A 23,316-nucleotide genomic window follows, 5' to 3' on the forward strand; every position below is an offset into this window, starting at 1 on the left:
TAGCCATCCAAGAAGCGCAGAAAAGACAGCGATGCAGCAGGAGTCAAGACAATCACCAACTACTTCTCACCAGTGGCCAAAGTGGCGGAGAAGCCATTCTCCCCACCACGCTCCAACAACATTGCGGATTATTTCAAAAAGACCCCTCCCGTTTCAAAAGTCACCAGTCCGCAAACTCAGCCCAAGGAGAATACGGTTCCTCCACCAGAAACGGCCCCTGCTTCTGCTGCCACTTCGGACCCCACCGTCAGTAAACGAGCCAAGGCCCAATCTAAAAAGCCCGGTAAGAAAGCTGGACGATCTGTCAAAAAGTCTTTAGCGTTGAACCCCACTGGGACTGGTGATGAAGAGGTGGGGGGGGTGGAAAGCAAAGTTCAGTCACAAAGCCAGCCAGCTGACACTGCTGTGCCTGCAGAGGGCACAGAGAGCACAGTGGCAACAGTTGACAACAAATGTAAGACTGTGGGAAAAGAACAGAAGGCGGATAAAAACAATCCCATGGATAATGTGACTCCTAACGCTAAGAAAGCTGCAGCTCTGGTAGAGTCCTCCGAAAATCAAACCCTCTCTGCGAGGATGGACTCTGAGATGCTAGACGGTGTCGTTCCCCTCGGGACTGTCACGCCCGAGGAGAAGGGGAAGAAAGCTAAGGCTGTAAAAAAGGCTGGCAGAAAAGGAAAGACTAACCAGGTGCAGAAGGATGTCACAGGGATGCAGGAGGGCTCTGAGCAACAGCAGCCACAGCCTGAGCCGCCGTCAGATGCTGTTCCAGAGATGGAGGAAAGCGAAGAGACTCAGCTGAACCTCAGCACTGTCACCGTCTCCTTTTCGGACTTCTTGAAGAATCACAGTCCCAAGGGGGCAGAACGACAGCAAAGGCAGGATGGGCAGGAGTTAATGGAGAGTACAGACGCTGCTGAGAGCAGGCTAAGTCCTCAGGCTCTTGACCAAGACACTGACCGTCTGAGTGTTGCCAAACTTTCAGAGGACCAGCCACCCACTCAGGTGTCTCCCCGCACCCTCACCGTCCTGGCGGAAATCCACCCCATCTCCCCTGACCAGGATATCTCCAAGGCCTTGGGTCAAAAAGTGGCCTCCATCTTTACCACCTGTCGGAAGACAAAAGACAAGCCTGTGACCCCTCCCCAGCCCCAGGCAAGCTCAGAGCAGCCGCCACCACCACTCCAGGCACCCCCGAGGAAGTCCAACGTGGTTCTTCAGGAGGAGGACCTAGAGCTGGCTGTTCTGGAGTCCTCTGCGCCCAAGTGCAGCCAGGCTGAGAGGAAGCAGTTCATGAACGCCTTCAAGCAGGCGGGCGTGGACGCAGCCAAGGGCAAACCTGCCAAGGCAGGAAAACAGAAGCAGCAGCCAGCAGAGAGTGCCGCTCCAACAGATGGTGAGAAAGAAGAGGGGGAGAAGAAAGAGGAGGAGAACGAGAAGACCGGGGTGAAGGCGAACGCAAAGTCGAAGAGGAAGAAAGGAGGGGCTGGGGAGGAGGATGACGACGACACGAAGGCAGCAGAAGGGCCAAAAGGTGCTACTCAACAAGTGGCTGGGGGTAAGGCCAAGTCGAAGAGGAAGAAAGGAGGGGGTGGAGGTGGGGCTGGGGAGGAGGAGGATGGCGACGACACCAAGGCGGCGATAGGGCCAAAAGGTGCTACTCAGCAAGTGGCTGGTGGTAAGGCCAAGTCGAAGAGGAAGAAAGCATTTGCTGAGGCTGAGGAGGAGACCGATTCCAAGGCGGTGGTAGAGCCAAAAGTTGCTACTCAACAAGTGGCTGCTAAAAGAAAGCGTGGGAGAGCGAAAAAGGACCAGAAGGAAAATGTTCCTGAGGAGCCCACCACGGCAGTCGCCACCCCTGCGGAGAGCACCGCTGTCGTCGTTCCCCCTGCAGAGTCTGAGGCTCCTGCTGTGGTGAAGGAGGAAGGTGAGGACAACCAGCCCAGTGGGGACCAAACCACAGCCTCTGAGACCAGGAGGAGGTCCACTCGAGAATGTTCAAAGAAGCAGAGTCCCCCAGCTTCTCAGCTTACCGTCATCTCGGAGTCAGAGTTCAACAACGCAGTGAACTCCAGTGAAGCACAAGATCCCTCTGGTGTGCCCTGCACACCCAGAACACGCTACTCCAAGCGAGGGGTCTTCAAGTCCCACATGCTTGCACCTCCAGATGACAAGGGAAGCCCCATTAGGTGACTACTTTTCCCCTGCTAATTTTGATGAAACATTGTTCATAATGTTTTGTTTTCAGGTTATTGCAGTAAATAATGATGTAATTTTGTTTACTTAGAATGAAGTTTACACGAGTGTTTACAAGCCCAGGAGAGACGAGTGAATTTGAGATCTTGAGCCCTCTGGCAAAGGAGGTAGGTATTATTTGGATAATAAAAGATGAATAAGCCATGTACAAACCCTTAATATGCATTAATGTATACAGTATATGGAAGGCTGTGAACATTGTGTCCACTGTGCTTGCTCAGGGTGTTAAGAAAAGGAAGAAGGCCCAGAAGCTGGTGCAGAAGGCCAAAGCTCGTCAGCAGAGCAAACGAGCTGTGGCCACAGAGGAGAAGGCAGCGACATCACCACCGCCACGCCGATCATCACGCTGTCAGGACATAGCCAAGAAGAACTACTGTGAACCTGAGGTAGCTTGTCTATTTAAGTCTTGGAAAATGCATGTTACATGGTTCAAAATGATGACCTAAAACCTGCACAGTACATTCACTCTTCGTGTTATTTTGTTTATTTGGATGGTTGACTTGTTCTGAGAATCTGTAGCTAGCAGGTTGGACAGGATGTCTTCATGGATTTAATTAGACCCAGTTAGACGCTGTAAATATCCAGATGATATTGGAAACGTGTTTGTGGTGCGAGAGAGCCTTTTTTAATAGTGGTGCATTCTGTCTTGTAGGACTCTGTAATATGTTTGGATGAGGATGAGAGCACATCCCCCAACAAAGCGGAGGAGCCCAAAACCAAAACTAAGAAGCAGGTGCGCAGCTTGAATGACGTTCTGGGGAAGAATGCTCCTTCCACCAAGGTCGCCAAAACGGCAGCAGGTAAGAACTGCACATCCTGCTCTTTTATAGCAAACAAAAACATGTTGTCCATAGCTCCTTTTCAGAACAGAACTGTAATGGGATTATTATTTTTTTTTATTTCTAGCGGGGCCGGGGAATAAAGTGGCCCCTGTCTTCCTGGGCAAGAAACCCCAGAGGCAGTCAATTACCTCAATATTTGATGAGAGCAGGTAAGTACACACAGATGACTAAAATGAAATGAACCATGCTCTTGTCAAAAGCAAATCTGAAATTCATATGTATCCACCCTTTTCTGCTGCTATTGCCTGAACCTAATTATGGAAATCATTTAAGTTATTTTTTATTTCAGAACAGTTATGACATCATGACTTAAAACTGTGTGTTATGTTTGCAGCCATGACGCCTCGGACGCGTCTCAGGATGACGAGAAGTTCCGTGCACGGAGGGAGTTCCTGAAGAGCGGGCTGCCTGAGTCCTTCAAGAAGCAGATCGCCAAGACGGCAGCCACCAGAGAGGCATACACGCTCTCCTGCACCTCCTTCCAGGGTGTTGTACATGTGCTGCAGAGACCAGAGGGTGAGACCAAAACACTTTCTTTCTTTTGGATTTTTTGTTTCGTTTTGGAACTCAAGCTTGGCAGTGTTTTTAACAGTGAATCCAGGATTGACACTTGAATAGACAAGTGTGCGTGTGCGTGTGCGTGTGCGTGTGTGTGTGTGTGTGTGTGTGTGTGTGTGTGTGTGTGTGTGTGTGTGTGTGTGTGTGTGTGTGTGTGTGTGTGTGTGAGAGAGAGTGTGAGTGTGAGACTTGTATTTAGTCATGTCCATGTGTGTCCTCAGAATGTCCCCTGTGGAGTCTGCCCTGGCCTGAGTGTCCACAGCTGAGCTGTTTGAAGGAGGCGATGGTGGCTATGGTATCCAGCCCTCCTCAGCCTGTAGTGGGGAAACTAAGCCTCAGCATCATGCCTGCTCGGAGGAGCTGCAGAGACCAGGTGAGTTGGCGTATTTACTGTAGGACACAAACATGTCAAGAAAAATGTTGATATTTAGTGGGTTTTTTATGTTTTCTAGCTTTTTGTTGTCAAATTTCATGCACATATAGCATTATACCAGGAAACCAAGTGTTTTTGTTTTGCACGTTAATCTACAAATCATTACAAGGATTTAAAGGATTAGTCGTTACCATTTGCAATAAAGGGCATTTTTATTATTGGCAATTGTCAATGACTGTATAGTAATAATCTTTGAGTGTCATCTCTGGCCTTGTTAACCCCATCAGGTCGTGTCTGGCTGGAGGGAGGAGCTATCTGAGGAGGTGCAGCGCTGGCTCCTGGAGGAGATCACTGCAGCCAACCCCTCATTCCCCTCCCAGCGCCTCCTCACACAGCTGCTCAAGAGGCGCGCTGAGCACCTCCTCAAGCCTACCGCTACAGGTGAGAACATGGCCCATACACTGACATGGTTACCCTACAGGTGAGAACAGAGAATCGTATATGAGAGAGAGATAAATCAGGCGGGTTATTTTCCGGTGTCCACTTTACGTCGGGTGAAGGCCCCTTTAAGAGACCTTCGATTAGGAGACCTTCGGAGTCTTGAGGTTGAGTATAAATGGAGTCCCCTTAGCGCTGTAGATGGCGGTAGCGCACGTCACGTGCAAACACCACAAAAAGAGAAGAAGGAGGGACAACGCCCCCTCAGGGGACCAAATTTTGAGCACACTTTGCATTGGATGGGCGGGTTTTAATATATCTTTCTCTCTTATACGAATTTTGGGTGAGAACATGACCCATACATTGACATGGTGACGCTAGTGGTGAGACTGACTGACTAACGTTGACCAATAGGGGGCAGCAAATGCACAGCTGATGCACATTCCAGTAACTGAAAGTCTAGTGTTTTTATTTGTCATACATTTTATATGAAATGAAGAAAGGGTCATCAGCTCTGCATATATAGAATGAAATAAATAAAAATAAAAACAACATAATGAAACAAATATACACCACTAGGAAGGTAAAAGTATATACATAGTATATTATCATATAGTACAAAAAGTTGGTATAGTACAAAATGTAGGACTTGGGCAAATGTTGGTAAGATTAATTACAGATTAAGGCTTAGCAGATTTCTTAAAATGTTGGAGTATTTGAACCCAATCACAGATGAATTCTCCTTCTATGTGTTTGTTTGCAGAGGGTGATAGTGTGTCCAAGGCGACAGGTGAGGTGAAGGACCTGCAGCCATTGGTGGGCAAGAGGAAGCGCGAAGAGGACGAGGAGCAGGATGCTGCTACAGAGAAGGGAGCCAAGAGACAACGGGCCAGCCGGAAAGAGACCGGGACCACCTCCAGCACGAGCCCAGGGGAGGCCCCAGGGCCACCCAGGAGGGGCAGAGGGGGGCGAGGGCGGGCAGCACGCAGACAACAGCAGGAGGAAGAGGTGGAGGCGCCAGCGGCAGAGGAGACCAAACCAGCTGTGGCATCCACCCCTGCTGCCCCACAGAAGGCTAATGGGGCTGTGGTGGACAGTCTGTTGTCCTCGGAGCACACGAGCACAGAGGGTGAGTGGATGGAAAGGCAGTCTTAAATAGAGGTTGGAGAAATCATAGTGATACTATGTACACAGTATTTAGGATTATATTATATTTTAGATCAGTTTTATAAGTGTGCATGGCTTCTCTGTGCTGTGCTCCCAGTGTGTCACAGGTTTTTTTTTTCATACTTTTTTTGCAGCAGTTCAACATGAGGTGTAGGCACCAAATATTGTTTTCAAACCGTGTCCTAGTATAACCATGTTCAAAATATAGCTACAGGACCCTCTTGACACGTTCTCTGTGGGGAGTAAGCAAGCTACAATAATGGCAAACACCACCAAGCTACTTCTGGAGCAAGAGACAAGAAAGCAAGTAGAGAGTGTCTATGTATGCATGTCAGTGGTTCTCCACCTTTTTTGAACAAATGTCCCCTTGACCTCATTACAAGCCTGCCAGCGCCCCCTTGACCTCATCATAAGCCAGACTAAAGTAAACCAATGTGGCCCAACTTCCACTTATCAACCTAACCTTCTCAAGGCTCTCCAAGGGCTCCCTAAGGCCCCCCGGGGGGGTTGTAGATCCCCCTTTGCGAAACATTAATCTATGTGAACACTAGTATATGGCATAATTGTGTGTGTGTGTTCTAGATGTGGCCAGGGAGGACGTCATGTGGACAGAGAAGTATCAGCCTCAGCACTCGAGTGACGTGGTCGGCAACATGCTCTCTGTCAGGCGGCTGCACAGGTACGCCCACACCACACCACTGGCTTTGTGACTGACACGTACTGTAAGTTAGCACCTCTGTTTGTGTGTTTGCCCATATACAATCACATTCATATCTTACTGGTTGTAAGCATACCATCAAGTGGAAAAGTTTGGGCACCTCTTTGGAAAATCATTACATCGGTTTATTTTTTTGTTTGCACTTTTGAAACGGCATCTTCACTTTTAACATGTTTTGCATTCTTCTGAAATTACAACAAGTCATGATAAGATCTCATAGGGGTGCCCAATTGTTTTATACCACTGTGTTTTGAGCGTTTCTTGTTAAAATGGTGTTGGTGTTGTGTCTCTCATTAGCTGGCTGAGAGAATGGAAGCTGAGGGCCGACCACGAGGAGAGGAAGAAACAACAGGAGAGGAAATCAGTAGAGGACTGCAATGGTAAGAACTCTTATGCTGAGGATATGGTCTGTGTATCTACAGAAGCCGTGTGATATCTATGCACATGTACAAGCATGATGCCATAAATGTGTCTGGTAGCGTGCAGATGAATTAATGACAGCATGTTTTTATGAGTGCATTGAGCAGTCAGGATTGTGGGAAATTACTCCTGCGTACTGCACAGCATTGTAAAAGCAAAGTTTTGTTTGTTTATTGCTGGGAAGTAAATCTTGTCATGGTAGTATGCAGGAGTTCTCATTTTCCTACATAAGATTGTTCAATACAACTTTTGTCTTTAAAGGTGCACTGTGTAATATTTTTAGTAGTTTATTTCCAGATGCTGCACCTTCACAAATGTTACCTTTTCATGAAAACTTACCACCAGCATCAAATTATTCATTATGACTGGGAAAATGACTCTTATCATACATGAAAAGGGGGATCTTCTCCATTGTCCGCCATATTGAATTCCCAGAAATAGACATTTTTATCTGCAAAACTTAATGTACTTTTGGTCATACCAGTAAATGTTAGTTCATTATTTAGTAAAAAAAACATGAAAAAATCAAATTTGGCACAGTTTCAATGAGCAGCATAGTTGCAATACCCACTCTGGCAAGCCACCATCCTACACAGTGCCTCTTTAAAAGTTTGTTCAGATATAAGCCTTTCTCGTGTGTGCGTGTGCGTGTGCGTGTGCGTGTGTGTGTGTGTGTGTGTGTGTGTGTGTGTGTGTGTGTGTGTGTGTGTGTGTGTGTGTGTGTGTGTGTGTGTGTGTGTGTGTGTGTGTGTGTGTGTGTGTGTGTGTGTGTGTGTGTGTACACGTGTGTGTGTACGTGTGTACACGTGTGTGTGTACGTGTGTGTGTACGTGTGTGTGTGTGTTTGTCTGAGAGCATGAGGTAGCTGGGAAAGAGTGAGAGACAGAGTGGTAGGAAAAAAGATGACATGGTCCATTTCCTAGCCACGCTTTTCGCAAGTGGTATCTTCAGCCGCTGTTTTCAGTTGAGCAGGTTCTCCGTGACTACACCACGATGGAGTGGTCTATTTTTATTCCCCTTTCCTTGTCCAACTTCATCACATATCAGCTCTTAAGATAAGATATAAGCCTTTTGTGTGTGTGTGTGTGCGTGTGTGTGTGCGTGTGCGTGTGCGTGTGTGTGTGCGTGTGCGTGTGCGTGTGCGTGTGTGTGTGTGTGTGTGTGTGTGTAGAGTCGTGGATGAGTGAGTGTGGAGAGGGCGTGGAGGAGGACCTGCTGTGTAACACCCTGCTCATCACCGGCCCCACTGGAGTGGGCAAGACAGCCGCTGTCTACGCCTGCGCCCAGGAACTGGGCTTCAAGGTCTGTACCATCCCAAACAATATGAACTAGCAACCAGAATGAGCACGGTGTCTTTTTCATCAACATCAACTCTAGGCTGATTAGTGTGTGTTTCGTGTTGAGCGTGTGCGTAGTAATAAAGGTTGTGTTTAATGTTGAGTGTGTGTTCAGTGTACTATGTAATGATGAACCGGTGTTCCATGTTGAGAGGTAGTATAGAGTTGGTGTTGAATGTTATGTGGTCTGGTCTCCCCATCCCTCCAGGTGTTTGAGGTGAACTGCTCGTCTCAGCGCAGCGGGCGGCAGATCCTGTCCCAGCTGAAGGAGGCCACGCAGTCACACCAGGTGGACATCCAGGGAGCCAACGCCCTCAAACCCACCTTTTTCAGCAACTTCTCCGGCAGCGCTGGAGGAAGCGGAGGCAGCGGCACCAGACCAGGCTCCTCTCCCCGTAAGTGTAGCTGTGGAGTCGAACTTGCTTGGAATGTCTGATGATTCTAGTTTCACATTTAAAAAATGCATGGGAGAATTTGGGAGGGTTGTTGAGTGGTGGTTGAGCCATGATAAGCGCGAGTCAGCTGATTGGCACACAAAGTGGAGTGCTATATGTGACCACTGCGATTACTATCACTAATCAGAAGTTAGGGCTAGGGAGATGGGGAGATTGATTTTTACTAACATGAGTGCTTTTCCTATTTGGTTTCAAATGAAATGACTAATGTGAACGTTCCCTTTGATGTCACTACATAATGACAAAGACATTGTATATGGCGGCATAATAGGGATGCAAATGAAATCGACTTAAGATTAATTGTCGAGCAAGAGGTTGCTCGATTAAAATGTATTAATCGCTAGAGGGCGCTAGAGACTGTTGAGTAGTTCTAGTTCTAGTCCTATTCAAATCCATGGTGCGCAGATTTTATCTATTGAATCGTCATTTCAACTTCTTGTGTTCCTGTGGGTCTTTTGGAGATTTGTACTTGAATCTGTGATTATGCCAAGCCCAGTGGTGTAAGTTGTTACTGTTTGAATTATGAGGAAAACGATCTTTCAAGACAGGCAAATGTCACTGCAAGCAGCATTTTACTGTAGGGTTAAGCTTGCTAGGTTAGCTTAGCGTGCTAACTAGCGAAATCACAAACATAGTCATTTCAAATTGTGAGCTGTAATTTTAAATCACTAACACCCTGTCAGACTAGTATTAGCTGAACTGGGCATGGTAATTTATGACCATGCATGAAGAGGAGCACCATCTGTTCAATTTCAGGTGAATGTTTGCTGTAAGTGTTGTCGTCTTAGCTCCATTCATTCTCAGTGGAGCCTGTTAGCTTATTAGCTCTCCTTTCAGACACAGAAAATAGCTTTTTTTTGTTCAGAAACTAACTTTGTTGACATTACTATCCATTATGGACAACAACACACTACCCAAAATACAGAATTTCTTTATTTTGAAGCGTATAAAATTAAAATGCTTGTGGTTGATCATGCTGGCTGACACACCTATATGCAGACAAGTCCTGAGTCTGATCACGTTTCACTCAACGTTGTCTGTCATATTACATTACATTACATTGCATGTGGCAGACGCTTTATAACCAAAGCGACTTTCAGAAGAGGACATTAATCAAGCCAACATCACAAGCAAATACAAAGTGCACAGGAGATATACAGAACAACAAGTGCAATTACAAAGAGGGGTTAGTTTTTTTATATATTACTTTTTTCTTTTTTTTAATGAAGAGGAAATAACGAGAACACGCACACACAAACACACACTCACAAACTAAAATAAACTAAACATCATGTCCGGATTCTGCCCTGGGGCAAGCCCAGTTCAATCATTAGTCTAGTAGATTCTCTCGAAAGAGGAATAGAAAACATGTCTGCTTTCTTTTCCTAATGCTTAATTACTTGAGGAATATATAATATAACATAATACAATAAAATACAATATGGGCTTAATGATCATAATAGAATTCTCATAATATAATTTAATATAACAATATATATACTTTTGAGCTCAATTTTTTAAATATTTAGCTGATATTTTAAAAGTCCCTATGAAATTCAGGTGAAAAAACACAGCTTACCAATTAATCGAAAGTTGATCGATAACACTATCGACTAATGATTAATGAATTAATCGATAATTTGCAGCCCTACTACATAATGAATAACTGTAAATGACTAAATCGGCTCAAGCTGTTCTTCATACAAATGCACACTGTGAAAAGTTAAAAACAATGCGTTCAATGTGAGTGAGTGAGTGAGTGAGTGAGTGAGTGAGTGAGTGAGTGAGTGAGTGAGTGAGTGAGTGAGTGAGTGAGTGAGTGAGTGAGTGAGTGAGTGAGTGAGTGAGTGGGTGGGTGAGTGGGTGGGTGAGTGGGTGAGTGAGTGAGTCCTTTATTTCCCTGCGAGGAATTAGTGTTGCTTTCAAGAGCCACAGAACAAAACTTGGACATACTGACTAGCACAATACACAAAGAAAAGACAAGTCTTAAAAAAAGTTTAAAGTTCCATTCTGATCTACTGTGTAATATTTTTAGTAGTTTATTGCCAGAATTCATGCTGCCCATTAATACATGTGAAATTTTAAGTATTCAACGTGACAGAGAAAATTGCACTTTTCATACATGAAAAGGGGGATCTTCTCCATGGTCCGCAATTTCCAGAAATAGGCATTTTTAGCTGCAAAACGTATTGTACTTTGATCATACTAGTAAATAACTTTGTAAATATTCATGAAAAGGTCAAATTTGGCAATAGACAGCACAATTTCAATGAGAAGCATAAGTGCAATAAGTGCAAGACCGTTGGATAAAAACAATCTAATAATCAATGTATAAACCTCAAGGCTACACAGTCATTGCTGTGTCTCTGTTGTGTCCTGGGTATCTCACAAGAATATTTGCCTTCCATGTGAGCCATGATTGTGCCAGAGTACTTGTCCTCTTCTACTGTCACAATATCATTACTGTTTAGAAAAACTGGTTGAAGTGGGAGTTTTAGAGTTCTCATTGCAGCATGTATAAAACTGGTCTAAGTCCTCCTGTCTCTGCAATTTTCTAACGGGTGATGAATATGGCTAGTGTCGTCAAACTATATATAAATATAGCAAACAAACAAACTTGACCAAAATATTACCTGCTGGCGGAGTTAATAATATATTGTTGCTGTTGTAGTAATTTTATGGCAAGGTCTGAAGTGATATAGGAGACAAATCTATTTAACCATTTCCCTTCCTCAGTATCCCTGCATTGAGCTTCTTTGGTGCATGTGGAGTTCAGTGTGGCTAGTCGGGATTGTCCATTGCTTCATCCTTTGCTGTTGTGTTACTGGTCTAGTCTTGTGACAGTACAGAGCAGATACATACCGTGATCTATTCCAGAAATCTTACACGTAGAATGTTTTACTCTGTGGGGACTTCCCCATGCTTGAATCCTTTAAATAACAAAAAAATGACAGTGTCAGTAGCGGGTGTTCCCACCCTTTGCATCAATGACTGCTTGACAGCGACGTTGCATGCTCATCACTAGCGACACAATGTTGTTCTGAGGCCATGCATTCCACTCTTCCACAAGTGCTGCACGCAGCTCTGCCAGGTCACATGGGCGTGGGGTCCGATCATCCAGTCTCCTCTTCAGCTGGTCCCAGACGTGCTCTATGGGGTTCAGGTCAGGCGACTTTGCTGGCCACAGCATGTGAGGCACTCCGGCTTCCTGAAGTCGAGCTGTAACCGTTTTGGCACGATGTGCTGGATTATTATCATCCATGAACAGAAAGTTGGGTGTGTGCTGTCGGAATTGAGGGATGATGATTGGATCGATAATGTCCCTGATGTAAGAACGTGCAGTGACTGAGCCATCTAGAATAACCAAATTTGTTTTCCGCTGAGTGGAAATGCCTGCCCAGAGGGTTACACCTCTTTCACCAAAGGGAACCTTGGGGACCATGTTGACCTCGGCATACCGCTCACCTTTTCTTCTCCAGCAACGCTGGCGACCATCATTTCTGTGCAAGGTGATCAGACTCTCGTCAGTGAACAGGACAGTAGACCACTGCTGCGGTGTCCAGGTCACATGTTCTTGAGCCCACTTCAAGCGTTCGCTGCGGTGTTTCTGTGTCAGTGGTGTCACCCGCAATGGTCGTCTGGCATGCAAGCCAAAGCTGTGTAGTCTGCTGCGAATAGTTTGTCTGGAAACAATTGTGCCCCTCACGTCTCTTAAACAAGCCTGAAGCTGTGTGGCAGTTACAGAGCGATGTCTGAGTGCACAGATCCTTAGGAACTTGTCATCGGTGTTGTCTGTGTTTCGTGGCGCTCCACTCCGGGGTCTGTCACAAACTTTGCCAGTAGTTCTGTATCTTGATGCAAATCTGCTGATGACACTTTGAGACACACCAAGTTCGTGAGCAACGTCTGACTGCTTGCCACCGATCTGAAGGCGAGCTATTGCGATATGACGCTGCTCGTCTGTTAAGTGGCGTCGTGTCTTCATGGCTGCTTGAATGATGAACTGGCTTCACAATACAAGCAGCTTTGTTATCTCCGCAGGATATTTGCATGTCATAAATGATGCCACCATGCCCCACCCTCCCAACTATTTCTCTCTCTCTCTCTCTCTCTCAGGTCCAGCTATCAAAGCTTCCTGTTTGTCCCTCACACTTGCTTGCCTTTTTTGTGGTTTCTTTTTCTTTGCACAATTTCAGTACAATTTCAATGTACTGAAAGGTTGAAACACACACCGATGACCTATGTAGTTGCTGCCAAAGGTGGTTCTACAAAGTATTAAGCAAAAGCTGTGAATACTTTTGTAAATATGATTTTTATTTTTATAAATTTTAAAAACTGTCAAGACAACTTGTGTTTCACATGGTCATAATGGAATAATTTGTGTAGAATTTTGAAAACAGAGATTCATTTGTAGCATTTAGAATAAGGCTGTAAGATAATAAAATATGAAAAAAGTGAAGCGCTGTGAATACTTTCAGGATTGACTGTAAATGAATAAACAGGAAATGACATACAAAAACATTGGAGACATTCAAAAGTGCAATGGAATATTGCATGGTATGTACAGAATTAGTAGTAGCATTGTGCTAAGTACCTTAAACAAAGGAGGTAGGAAGACCAGGTAGTGGAGTAGCTGTAAAGTGCTAGTGCATATTTAAGTGGCTTGTGGCTTGTGGGTAGGTACTGTCCCTAGAGCGTGTGGTGTTGCTTGGGATACTGCGGTACCTTTTTCCTGAAGGCAAGAGTGTGAATAGGTGGTGTGCTGGGTGTGTACAACAGCAATCACTTGTTGTGAGAAGTGTATTGACATCTCTCCTGTTTTATTTTACTTTAGTATGGTAATACCAGTCCTGGCTGTGGTCTTAAAGATATTTTTCGGTCTTTTTGACTTTATTTATGATAGGACAATGAAGGTGGTGACTGGAGAGAGTGAGTGGGGAGAGAAAGACAGGGAAGGGCAGACAAAGGACGCGGGCCGAGAATCTAACCCGGGTCAACCGCATGGTAGATGAGTGCCCTACCGTTTGGCCACAGCTGAGCCCCTTGCTGTGATCTTGTTACAAGCGTAGAATGTACTTTCGTATTGTCAGATACGCCTTTGTCATGCACCTGGCGTCAGCCGGATGGGATATGCTTGGATGGATGTGCATACTTTAATCCAAGTAGCTTGTGTGGCGGACAGTGTGTTTGAATGGTACACAAGGCTTTGTTTGTTCAGTATACAGCGCACCTGTTTGTATTGATGATAGCACAGGTACGGGTACCTGCATGGCGTTTCCGCCTGACGCACCTCCGCCGGTACCAGTAAGGTAGATGCAGGGTCGTCAGCCGGGAGCCACCCCTCATTTGATGTTTCGCTCCATTAATCCCGAAACATCTCAGGGTGGTGGAGCAACGGCAGGGACGTCTCCCTGCCGCCCCCTGCAGCTACCCTTAGGACCCCTCTTTCCCCCATGACCTGTCCCTCCTTCTCAGCCATAGCCAGAAGCTGGCTCTTTCAGCTTCTTCTGCCAATTCCTTGGTTGCCCTCTTCAGCCTTGGGCCGGTGACCCCCATCCTCCTGATAAAGCGCTGGATGGAAGTTCTGATAAACCCCCTGCAGCCCACCTCCACAGGAAAGATGTTGGCTGTCCAACCAGCCTCTCGGCACTCGGCTACCAGCTCTGTGTACTTCTCCTTCTTCCTTTCGAAGGCTGCTTCCATACCACTCTCCCAAGGGACTGTGAGCTCTGCCATGAGCACTGTTTTGGCTGCAGGGGACCAAAGGATAACGTCTGGTCTGAGCGAGGTGGTAGTTATCTCCGGTGGAAACTTGAGCTGCTGTTCAAGGTCCACCTTCAGATTCCAGTTGCATCACGGTGTTAGCAGTGCAGGTCTTTGGCCGATGTTGTACGAAGTGGATCAGGGTCCGTGACTTCGATGGATGGTCTTTGGCAGCTTCAAGCCTCCGTGCCTCGAGGATCTCTGCCAGTTTTCGCAAGACCTGGTCATGCCGACACCTATATCTACCCTGGGCCAGCGCTGTCTTGCAACTGGACAGGATGTGCTGCAAACTTGGGTTTGGGGCGTTGCAAAGGTGGCAACTTTTATCTGAGCCATACCACTGGCTCAGATTACTTGGGCTGGGAAGAGTATCATTAGTGGCCCTAATAAGAAAGCTAAGCCTTGCTTGAGGCATCTTCCAAATATCGGGCCACTTGATGGTCCTGTTGACCACTCCTTCCCAGGTTGTCCATTGGCCTTGCTGCGACTGACTGAGTGCTTTGATCTTGTACTGATCTTCTTCGCTCCTAACCACCTCTTCGATCACTAGTTGTTTCCTCTCCTTTTTTGTGGCTTTAGACCAGAACTTGGGGGCTTCTCCCCACCCCATGCCGGCTCTCCCAGATTGCGTCCTGCCCACAATCTCTTTGTGCATTGAGCTTGCCTGGCAGGTAGCACTTATCAATCCTCCCAAGTCCGTCCGTGAGCTGCTGCATGATGGTGGCAGGCATGTGGGTGTCAGACAGGTCGGCCGTGTACTGCCTTCCCAAGCTTCGGACTGGTTGTTCAGCCAGGAGTGGGATCCTTTCCCCGTTTACTGCGAAGGAGATGAGGTCGTTTCTGGCCCCTTTCCTAATCGAGAGACTGCGGGACTTTGATGGTTTGATGTGCATCCTGGCCCATCCAAGGAGTTCCTCGAACCTCTTCAAGAGCCTGGCATTACATGGAGCTGTTTGTAAGAGGCTGGTTACATCATCCATGTAACTCCGCAGGGGTGGTAGCCGCTGGCCTGACTGTGATTTTACTCCTCGTCCCATCTGCCTCCCGCCAATCAAGATCACCTCAAAGGCTGCCGTGAAGATGATGGGAGAGACAGAGCAGCCCATTGCAATCCCTTTCTGGAGTTGGTGCCAGCTGGTGGTTGTTGCCTGTATGGTGTAGCAAACTTGGAAACTGCTGAAATCATTGGAAACCAGCCTCTGGATGCAGGTTGGGATGTGGAAGAATTCTAGGGCAAAGGTGATGAGCTGGTGAGGGACAGAGCCGTAGGCATTTTCCAGATCCAGCCAAACCACATGCAGGTCAGACTTCTCCCGCTTGGCTGTCTGAATCTGATCCCAAATCATGGCTGAATGTTCAACGCAGCCCGGGAATCCTGGGACACCCGCTTTTTTGGCAACTGGTGTCAATATACTTATTCTCCAAGAGATAGTTGGTCATTCTCTTTGCCACCACTGCGAAGAACAATTTAATTATTTATCCTTCAGTGATGAAGATAAGAGTGTGTCCTGCCTTGCATCCTGAACTGCTCCAACATTACAATAAATTAAAAACATCACACTTTGTTTCATGTGTCGGGCTTTTTACAGTCTCTTTAGATAGTAGTACTATGGACAATATTTTTTTTTCTTTCTCAGGGACATTTAACGGCAGTTGTGCATGGTAATGAAAATACTACACCTACATTTAAGCAAATGTGTAAATATGCAAATGATCTGGGGATTCTGCAGTTGGTCAAGTGTAAATTCAACAACTGTATATGCTCAATATGCTGGATATATCCCATCAATGGATTTTGTTTAACTGGCATATTCCAAGATAACAATGGCAGGGAATTCATCAAGCAGTGTATGCTGTGCACACATAATTCTCCTGTGACATATGGTCTGTAATAAAACTATTTGTATGTCTTACATCCCTAATAGGCAAAGTGAACTCTCCTAGACGGGTGGTGTCCTCCCCGCACAAGCCTCCCCAGTCTCCGCGGCGGGGGCCCACCAAGCGCGGCTCCCTGGCCCCCACCTCTCTGGCCAACTTCTTCAAAATGGGCAGCAAGCCGACGCCAACTAAGGACACTGGAGCTGACGCCAAGCCACTACAGCCAGGTAGTAATGCCTTGTTATTGTTTATATTGTGTATATTGTCTTAATAGTATGCATGGCTGCATTTCATTGCTGTAGTAAAGAAAAAGACAGCGTGGAGTCTATACCCTCAGAATGGACAAGATCATGGCCTCCAATCAGAACAGGGAGGGGTGGAAAGGCAATGATTGCAGTTTGTTTGAATAGATACAACTGACACGATTGGCTATGGCTGCATATGCCAAATGATACACATTTGTAACGCACCCGTCGTCAATCGTAAACCACACAGTCCCTACGGGATTTACAGTAGGCAGGTTTCCAGACCTTATCTCACTTGTGATCTGATCTGCTGATAATCAGCCAAAAGAAAAATACCATGATGCTGAACATTAATTATATCCCTGGATCGAAATGCTCTCTAGAAGGTCAAGAGTTTGGGATGACCTCCAGGCGGTGCTTTCAGCACTGAGTATTCATGGCATGGGAGCATGTGATGAACATTCAGTGCTGAAAGCACCAGCTGTCGGACAGGAGAAATTAAATAGAATGTGAAACTTTTCCGCAGAGACAATGCTATTAGTATGCTTGCTCGCAAGCATACTAAATAATTATGCGCTTTCACTACAATTGCTGCTCTATGAATCTCATGACCCGTCTTGCGATGCCTATGCGATGTGCTCCCTGACAGCGTGCAAGAGCCCTCGCAAGAGAGCCAAGTCCAAGGCCGACGACCTCTCCTCTCCACCAGCAGTAGCACCAAGCACTATAACGCCACCAGCAACAGTCACCCCACCAGTGACATCAGCACCAGCCCCAGCCCCAGCCCCTGCTGCGTCCAAGGCCCAGGGAGAGGAGCAGGGCAAGCGGACGGCCACGTCGCTCATCCTGTTTGAGGAGGTGGACGTCATCTTTGATGACGACTCCGGCTTCCTGGCCGCCATCAAGACCTTCATGAGCACCACCAAGAGGCCCGTCATCCTCACCACCAGCGGTGAGTCTCTGGCACTGAGGGATGATGCCTGCTTTTGGTATTCAGAGTCAGAATTTGAGGGCTATTCATAGGTATTGTTCATTTGGTTTTGGTGTGGAGATGCAGGACAGAACAGCCCTTCTGGTCAATGTTTTGGCCTGCTCTGCTTTGATTGCATTGCATATTTTCATTTTGCATTAGATCATGCTTGCACCGCCAGAGGGGTGCGTCTGTAGTTTGGCATGCTTGTTTTAGGAGGGTGTGGTACTAAGGAAAAATGTTTAACTTTTAAGGTTGAATTTGATCTTTTACTGTCTTTTCATTTAAAAAAAAAAAAAATCATGAATGTATTTGTTGTTTAAATAGTCAACATTTAAGACCTCGTTCGATGGCTACCTTGCATTGAGTGGTTGCTTTTGGTATGGGGACAATAGTAGAAAATGTTTTGCCATTCTTTTGCTTTGGTTGCCTTGTGTTTTTTGTATGCTTTTTAATTGTGTGTACTTGTTTTGCAATAGATCCAATGTTTAGGACCTCATTCGATGGCTACCTCGAAGAAATTCACTTTGACACTCCCTCCGTGGTAAGGTCACAATGTGTGGCATCTGTTTGTGTGATAAAAATCCCTCACCTCTAAATTCGTTTCTTCCTCACTGCTAATTGTTGATTCTAAAGTGTGTGTGTGTGTGTGTGTGTGTGTGTGTGTGTGTGTGTGTGTGTGTGTGTGTGTGTGTGTGTGTGTGTGTGTGTGTGTGTGTGTGTGTGTGTGTGTGTGTGTGTGTGTGTGTGTGTGTGTGTGTTGTCAGACGGACCTGAGCAGCTACCTGCGTCTGCTGTGTGTGGCGGAGAGTGTGCGAGTGGGTGCGGAGGACGTGGCGTCCCTGCTGCGCTGCACTGGGGGGGACGTCCGGCAGTCTCTGCTGCAACTGCAGCTCTGGATACGCAGCGGAGCCTCTGGCCCCCGCGCAGGCCTACCCACACTCACAGGTACACCGCCACCAGCACTAGGGCATCCCTTACAGCAGCCATCAAAGTTTTTTTCATGGCCGGGGATCCACACTGGAGCAGATTTACCCAGGGCTCCCATAATCGCACCACAGATGTCAAAGATCTACCAAAATCCACTTTACTGTGCCATTTTCATCTATTTCATTAATTAATTAATTCATTCATTCATTCATTCAACATATTATACAGTATTTAGCAAACTAAATAGCTCATTTGCCTGCTAACTTATTCTAATAGGCATTCATCCGAAATAGCTGAATGATCTGAAGACCAATTCCATCCTCCTGGATCCCTCCCACCCACTCCATTCTTATGTTAATCTGCTTCCTTATGGCAGAAGATTCACATTGCCTTTGGCCAGAGAAGCTATTTATAAGAACTCCTTCATTCCCATAGCTGGTAAAAAAAACTTTATTTGTATTACACAAGTCATACAAGACTTTATCTGTATAGCACAATTCATACAATACTTTATTTGTATAGCACAAGTCATACTAGGCATGCTGCTCAATTTGCTTGTGTATGTGTCCATCTCATTTGCCATTGTCGTGGCATTTTTAGCATTTGACACTTGTTCTTCTGATGGCACGTTTTGCTGGCTTTAGTGTACATGATCATACAGATCCTGGACATATTATTAGAATATCTTGAAAGTTTATTTATTTCCATAATAATTTGTTTATTTTATTTATTTCATAAATAATGTATTTAAATTAATAATGTATAATGTTCATGGATTGTAGATGCATTTTTGCCCATTTTTTTAAACTATTCCAATCATTCATTTGTTTGATGGAATTATGGAAATCAAATAACTTTTTCATGATATTCTAATTATATGGCCAGGATCTGTATGCCCACTGTGTTTGGTGTCCATCTACTGTTGGAATACCAATTTCTGCCACTTGGTGTCAGTAGTGAAAAAGACATCTGCCCACCATCTCCGCAACTTCTTTGTGTCATAAATATTGAACTTGCCCTTTGTATTGTTTGCTACTTCATCTAAGTGTCAGAAAGTGGGGAATATTTTAACTTAAATTTAACACGTATACCTCAATTTAATTCAACTATTCCTTTTCTGATTACTAGGCACCCAGGCAGTGCAGGAGAGTGAGAGTGTGGCAACTGCTGAGCAGAATGGCAAGCCTGACCTTCCCCCCTGTGAGAGTAACTGTACCAGCAGTCTCCTTGGCCTCCTCAACATTCAACAGCAGGGCAGCCTGCCTGATTTCTTAAAGGTAGGTGTCAGGGAGGTGTGCATATTGTATTTCTTTTCATTGTACAAAACCCATTCATATTTTGATTGTCAGAGTATTTTTCGAAGTAAAATATCATCATTGATGTATGGAGCACTGCCTGAAAGTATAATATGCAGGGTCATATGTAGCTTTCGTGTCCTCTTTTTATAAATCACTTTTGATAAAAGCATCTCTTAATGTGTAATGTCTTGTGTAGGGTGAGTCTGCCAACCCGATCTGCTGGGATCTGCTGGTTGAAGCCGGGAGGACAGGCCACAACCTGCTCTACTCCAACATGGAGGCACTTCTCCCACTACCCACACGCTTGCTCGCGCTCTCCCTCTCCATACCATCAGCACACAAGACTGAGCCAGACCAGGCTGCCCCTGACCCAGCTCCAGCCTCTGCAATCGCTCCCCTCCCTCTCCAGCCTGGCACTCCCATCCCCAACACTAAGCCTTCTCATCTGGTGGACACTGAAGACGAGGCCAGTCCTCTCAAAGTCTCCTCCCGGATGAGGCAGAAGAAGCATACCCATGCAGAGAACAGGGGCCCCTTCCAGTCCGACTCGGACTCCGACGACGGCTTCCTCTCCCTGGCCAGGCCTACCTCCACCTCTGCACACACGTCGGTGGAGCCTCCACCTGTTGTGAAGCCCCCCGTCGTGAGACGAAGAGTGAAGCTGACTGAAGCGGAACGGAAGGCCGGTGTCCCAGTGTCCTCGGCTTTGGGAGCCATGGCTGACTTCCTGGACCACATGTCGTACCTGGACGCCTCTTTGCTGTGCCCGGCGTCCCAGGTGACGATAGAGGGCGGCTGTAGCACACCCTCTGCTGAGTACGGCTGGGCTCCGACTGAGATCCGTAGCGGGCTGACGGACGAGGCCCGGGTGGAGTGCGGCGCCGGCGGGCGGGCGGGTCGCCACTGGGCCATGGAGGAGCAAGGGAGGGAGATCCGGGCGGCAGTGGAGAGCCTGAGCTTCGGGAGGTGCAGGGCCCGGGTGGAGCTAGCCTGGGGGGCCGTGCAGGCTCTGCAGGAGGTGGAGGAGGAGGGAGTGAGGAAGATGGCGCTGGAAGAGATCACTCTCCCCGTGGCCCCTCATAGACAGGCCTTCAGCATCATGCCGCAGCACGCATTGTGCCAGCCGGGGTGAGTCACATACACCAATCGCTAAACTGTAAATCACACCCTGATTAAGCCCGTAGGATCAATACACGAGTTTTAATGCGTTTGTCCACAAAATAAAGACTTTTTAAATGAGCTGACTGCCTGGATCAGGGATCCTTTTCCTTCAGTTTTGTTGAAACAATCGCTAAATTTTTGGTATCCTGGGTATCCTTTTGAAATTACCAGTTTATCATCTGCTGACTTTTACTATTGTTATGCAGCATGATTAAATAATTAAGGGCCGTACTGTGCAACAAGTACAATCAGAGATTCTAGGAGTATTATCCAGTCTCTCTGCTACAATGTTTGTGAGGTCATGGTGGCGCCCAAGTCAGTGTTTTCTTCTTGGCTACACTTAAATACCTAAAGGAAGTGACTGGTGTGAAACGCTAGTTATACAGGTATTTAGGAATGCACAAGCAACCCCTCCTTCAAAAGCCATTACTGGAAGACGAACAGAACAGAAAAACAAAAGGTTACTGGCATTGTTTACATGAAGATACAAATCTCATACCTGGAAGTTTATGTAGTAATAATCTGATATTGGACACGTTTGGTATTCCTTCAGTAATTTGACCATGATAAATTGTTTACCGGTATGTCCAGATCAGAAGCCTTGTGGAACATTCTAATAAAACTGCCCTCTCCCTCACACATGCGGGCATTACCATTTTAGGTTTTTTCCCATTTTATAGATCAGTGAAGGATCGATTAATTGACTTAACATACTTTTTAAATGAATGCTCAAGTTAGTTTCAATGCATTGTAATCGGTTAAACAGCCTACGCAGAGTAAGACTAGTCATTTTCAGTAATAATGACTGTGGCTGCTAAACCATCAGTAGTATGAAGTTAGATCACACGGTGGATGCCAAGGGTTAATCTTAGATTTAATCTGACGCCACATTGCTTGAAGTAACGAAATCTGTGTTTTGCATGTCAAATGTGTGTGTGTGTGTGTGTCTGTGTGTGTGTGTGTGTGTAGGTCAGTCCAGCGGAGGAGTGAGCTGATGAGGAGTGTGTGTAGCTCCAGAGTGGGCAGCAGCAGGCCTGCGGTGGCCATGGACCTCCTCCCAGCCCTGCGCACCATCTGCAGATCAGAGCAGCTCAAGGAGCAAGGCAAAATCAAACGGAGGTAAACACACCACTTCTGCCCCATGTTAAAGAGACTGAATGTTATCATGCCTAATTTTCATCTGCCTCTTTATACATGTACTGTCAGCAGAGTGTCAATCACCTAGCCTAGCGCAGCCAGACCCGTACAGCAAAAAGCTGTACCAGGGTCTAGGAGGGCTGGGCGGCAGTGTGGGCGGGATAAACGGTTGCTTCAGCACTCAACGTCACGCAATAGGATGGTGGAACAACCAATCCCCACACACTTCTGTGTAACGTCACAGCTGTCTTTCACAACGTACACGCGACACGCCCCTTTGTAGGTGCAGCGGCAACTTCGAGCCGTCGTAGCAGTGAATTCGTGTGATGACCACAGCCACAAACAAGTTTCCTAATAAATCGTGTTTTCACTTATACAGTTCAAAAATGCATCGTTTTCAACCACATGGCCCTCCTTGATCAATCAGCGAAATGTCGAGCAATGTGGGGCTTGTTAAATGGTTATATTTATGATTGTTGTCAACATGGCATGTTCGGTGTTAGCTAGCTGTATACCCATAACTAATACATGGCTAGCCGCTAGCTCGGTAGACTAGGTGTCATTCCCATCTATTTAGTAAGCGACTTACAGACTTTCAAAGCTCCCAAATGTCTCGTTTTTAATGACATGGATCTTATTAGAATTTGGGGCAGGCATATAATACAAGGCTGGATACCTAGCTCTGTTATTGACGACAGGTTAGCTAGCCACTAGCGAGGGCCTCTTTGTAGGTGAAGCGGCAACTTCCAGCCGTCGTAGCAGTGAAAGCGTGTGATGACCACAGCCACAAACAAGTTTCCTAATAAATCGTGTTTTCACTTATACAGTTCAATCAAACTAATGGAAAAAAGGAGGCGCACACAAGACTTGTGTGAAAAAGTGTATTGAAGCCGAAAATATACAACAGAAGTCTAAGGATTAACTGGAGAGACAGACGTTTCGGAGCTAGTCCATTTTCAATGTCTCCAGTAGGACATTGAGAATGGACTAGCTCCGAAACGTCTGTCTCTCCAGTTAATCCTTAGACTTCTGTTGTATATTTTCGGCTTCAATACACTTTTTCACACAAGTCTTGTGTGCGCCTCCTTTTTTCCATTATTTTGAGTGATTACGACTTTTTTGGGAGTGCTCGCACCAAGCAATACACGAGCATTAAGTTCAAGGCGCAGACGCCGACCTTTGTTGGTCTTTTTGTCATTCACTTATACAGTTCAAAAATGCCTCGTTTTCAACCACATGGCCCTCCTCGATCAATCAGCGAAATGTCAAGCAATTTGGGGCTTGTTAAAGGGGTCCTATTATGCTTTTTCATGTCCACTACCAATTTATTGGGTTACACAGCATCTGTTGTATGTAAAAGCTTGGTGAAA

General features: G+C 46.1%; 1 protein-coding gene across 2 annotated transcripts in view; it reads left to right on the forward strand.

Moving 5' to 3' along the window:
• atad5a (ATPase family AAA domain containing 5a) overlaps positions 1 to 23,316 on the forward strand; it is a 32,444-nt gene that overhangs the window by 935 nt on the left and 8,193 nt on the right. For both annotated transcript variants that reach the window (XM_063223497.1, XM_063223489.1), the window contains exons 3-22: positions 4 to 2,189; positions 2,288 to 2,363; positions 2,478 to 2,642; positions 2,909 to 3,056; positions 3,163 to 3,247; positions 3,433 to 3,614; positions 3,878 to 4,029; positions 4,317 to 4,470; positions 5,231 to 5,596; positions 6,217 to 6,313; positions 6,650 to 6,732; positions 7,944 to 8,074; positions 8,318 to 8,504; positions 16,253 to 16,432; positions 17,100 to 17,402; positions 17,900 to 17,964; positions 18,188 to 18,368; positions 19,479 to 19,627; positions 19,845 to 20,776; positions 21,779 to 21,928. In XM_063223497.1, coding sequence (XP_063079567.1) covers positions 4 to 2,189; positions 2,288 to 2,363; positions 2,478 to 2,642; positions 2,909 to 3,056; positions 3,163 to 3,247; positions 3,433 to 3,614; positions 3,878 to 4,029; positions 4,317 to 4,470; positions 5,231 to 5,596; positions 6,217 to 6,313; positions 6,650 to 6,732; positions 7,944 to 8,074; positions 8,318 to 8,504; positions 16,253 to 16,432; positions 17,100 to 17,402; positions 17,900 to 17,964; positions 18,188 to 18,368; positions 19,479 to 19,627; positions 19,845 to 20,776; positions 21,779 to 21,928 — 5,972 coding nt within the window. The remainder of the gene's footprint in view (positions 1 to 3; positions 2,190 to 2,287; positions 2,364 to 2,477; positions 2,643 to 2,908; positions 3,057 to 3,162; positions 3,248 to 3,432; positions 3,615 to 3,877; positions 4,030 to 4,316; positions 4,471 to 5,230; positions 5,597 to 6,216; positions 6,314 to 6,649; positions 6,733 to 7,943; positions 8,075 to 8,317; positions 8,505 to 16,252; positions 16,433 to 17,099; positions 17,403 to 17,899; positions 17,965 to 18,187; positions 18,369 to 19,478; positions 19,628 to 19,844; positions 20,777 to 21,778; positions 21,929 to 23,316) is intronic.

Source organism: Engraulis encrasicolus, chromosome 2 (genome assembly GCF_034702125.1).
Source record: "Engraulis encrasicolus isolate BLACKSEA-1 chromosome 2, IST_EnEncr_1.0, whole genome shotgun sequence".
NCBI classification, from domain to species: domain Eukaryota; kingdom Metazoa; phylum Chordata; class Actinopteri; order Clupeiformes; family Engraulidae; genus Engraulis; species Engraulis encrasicolus.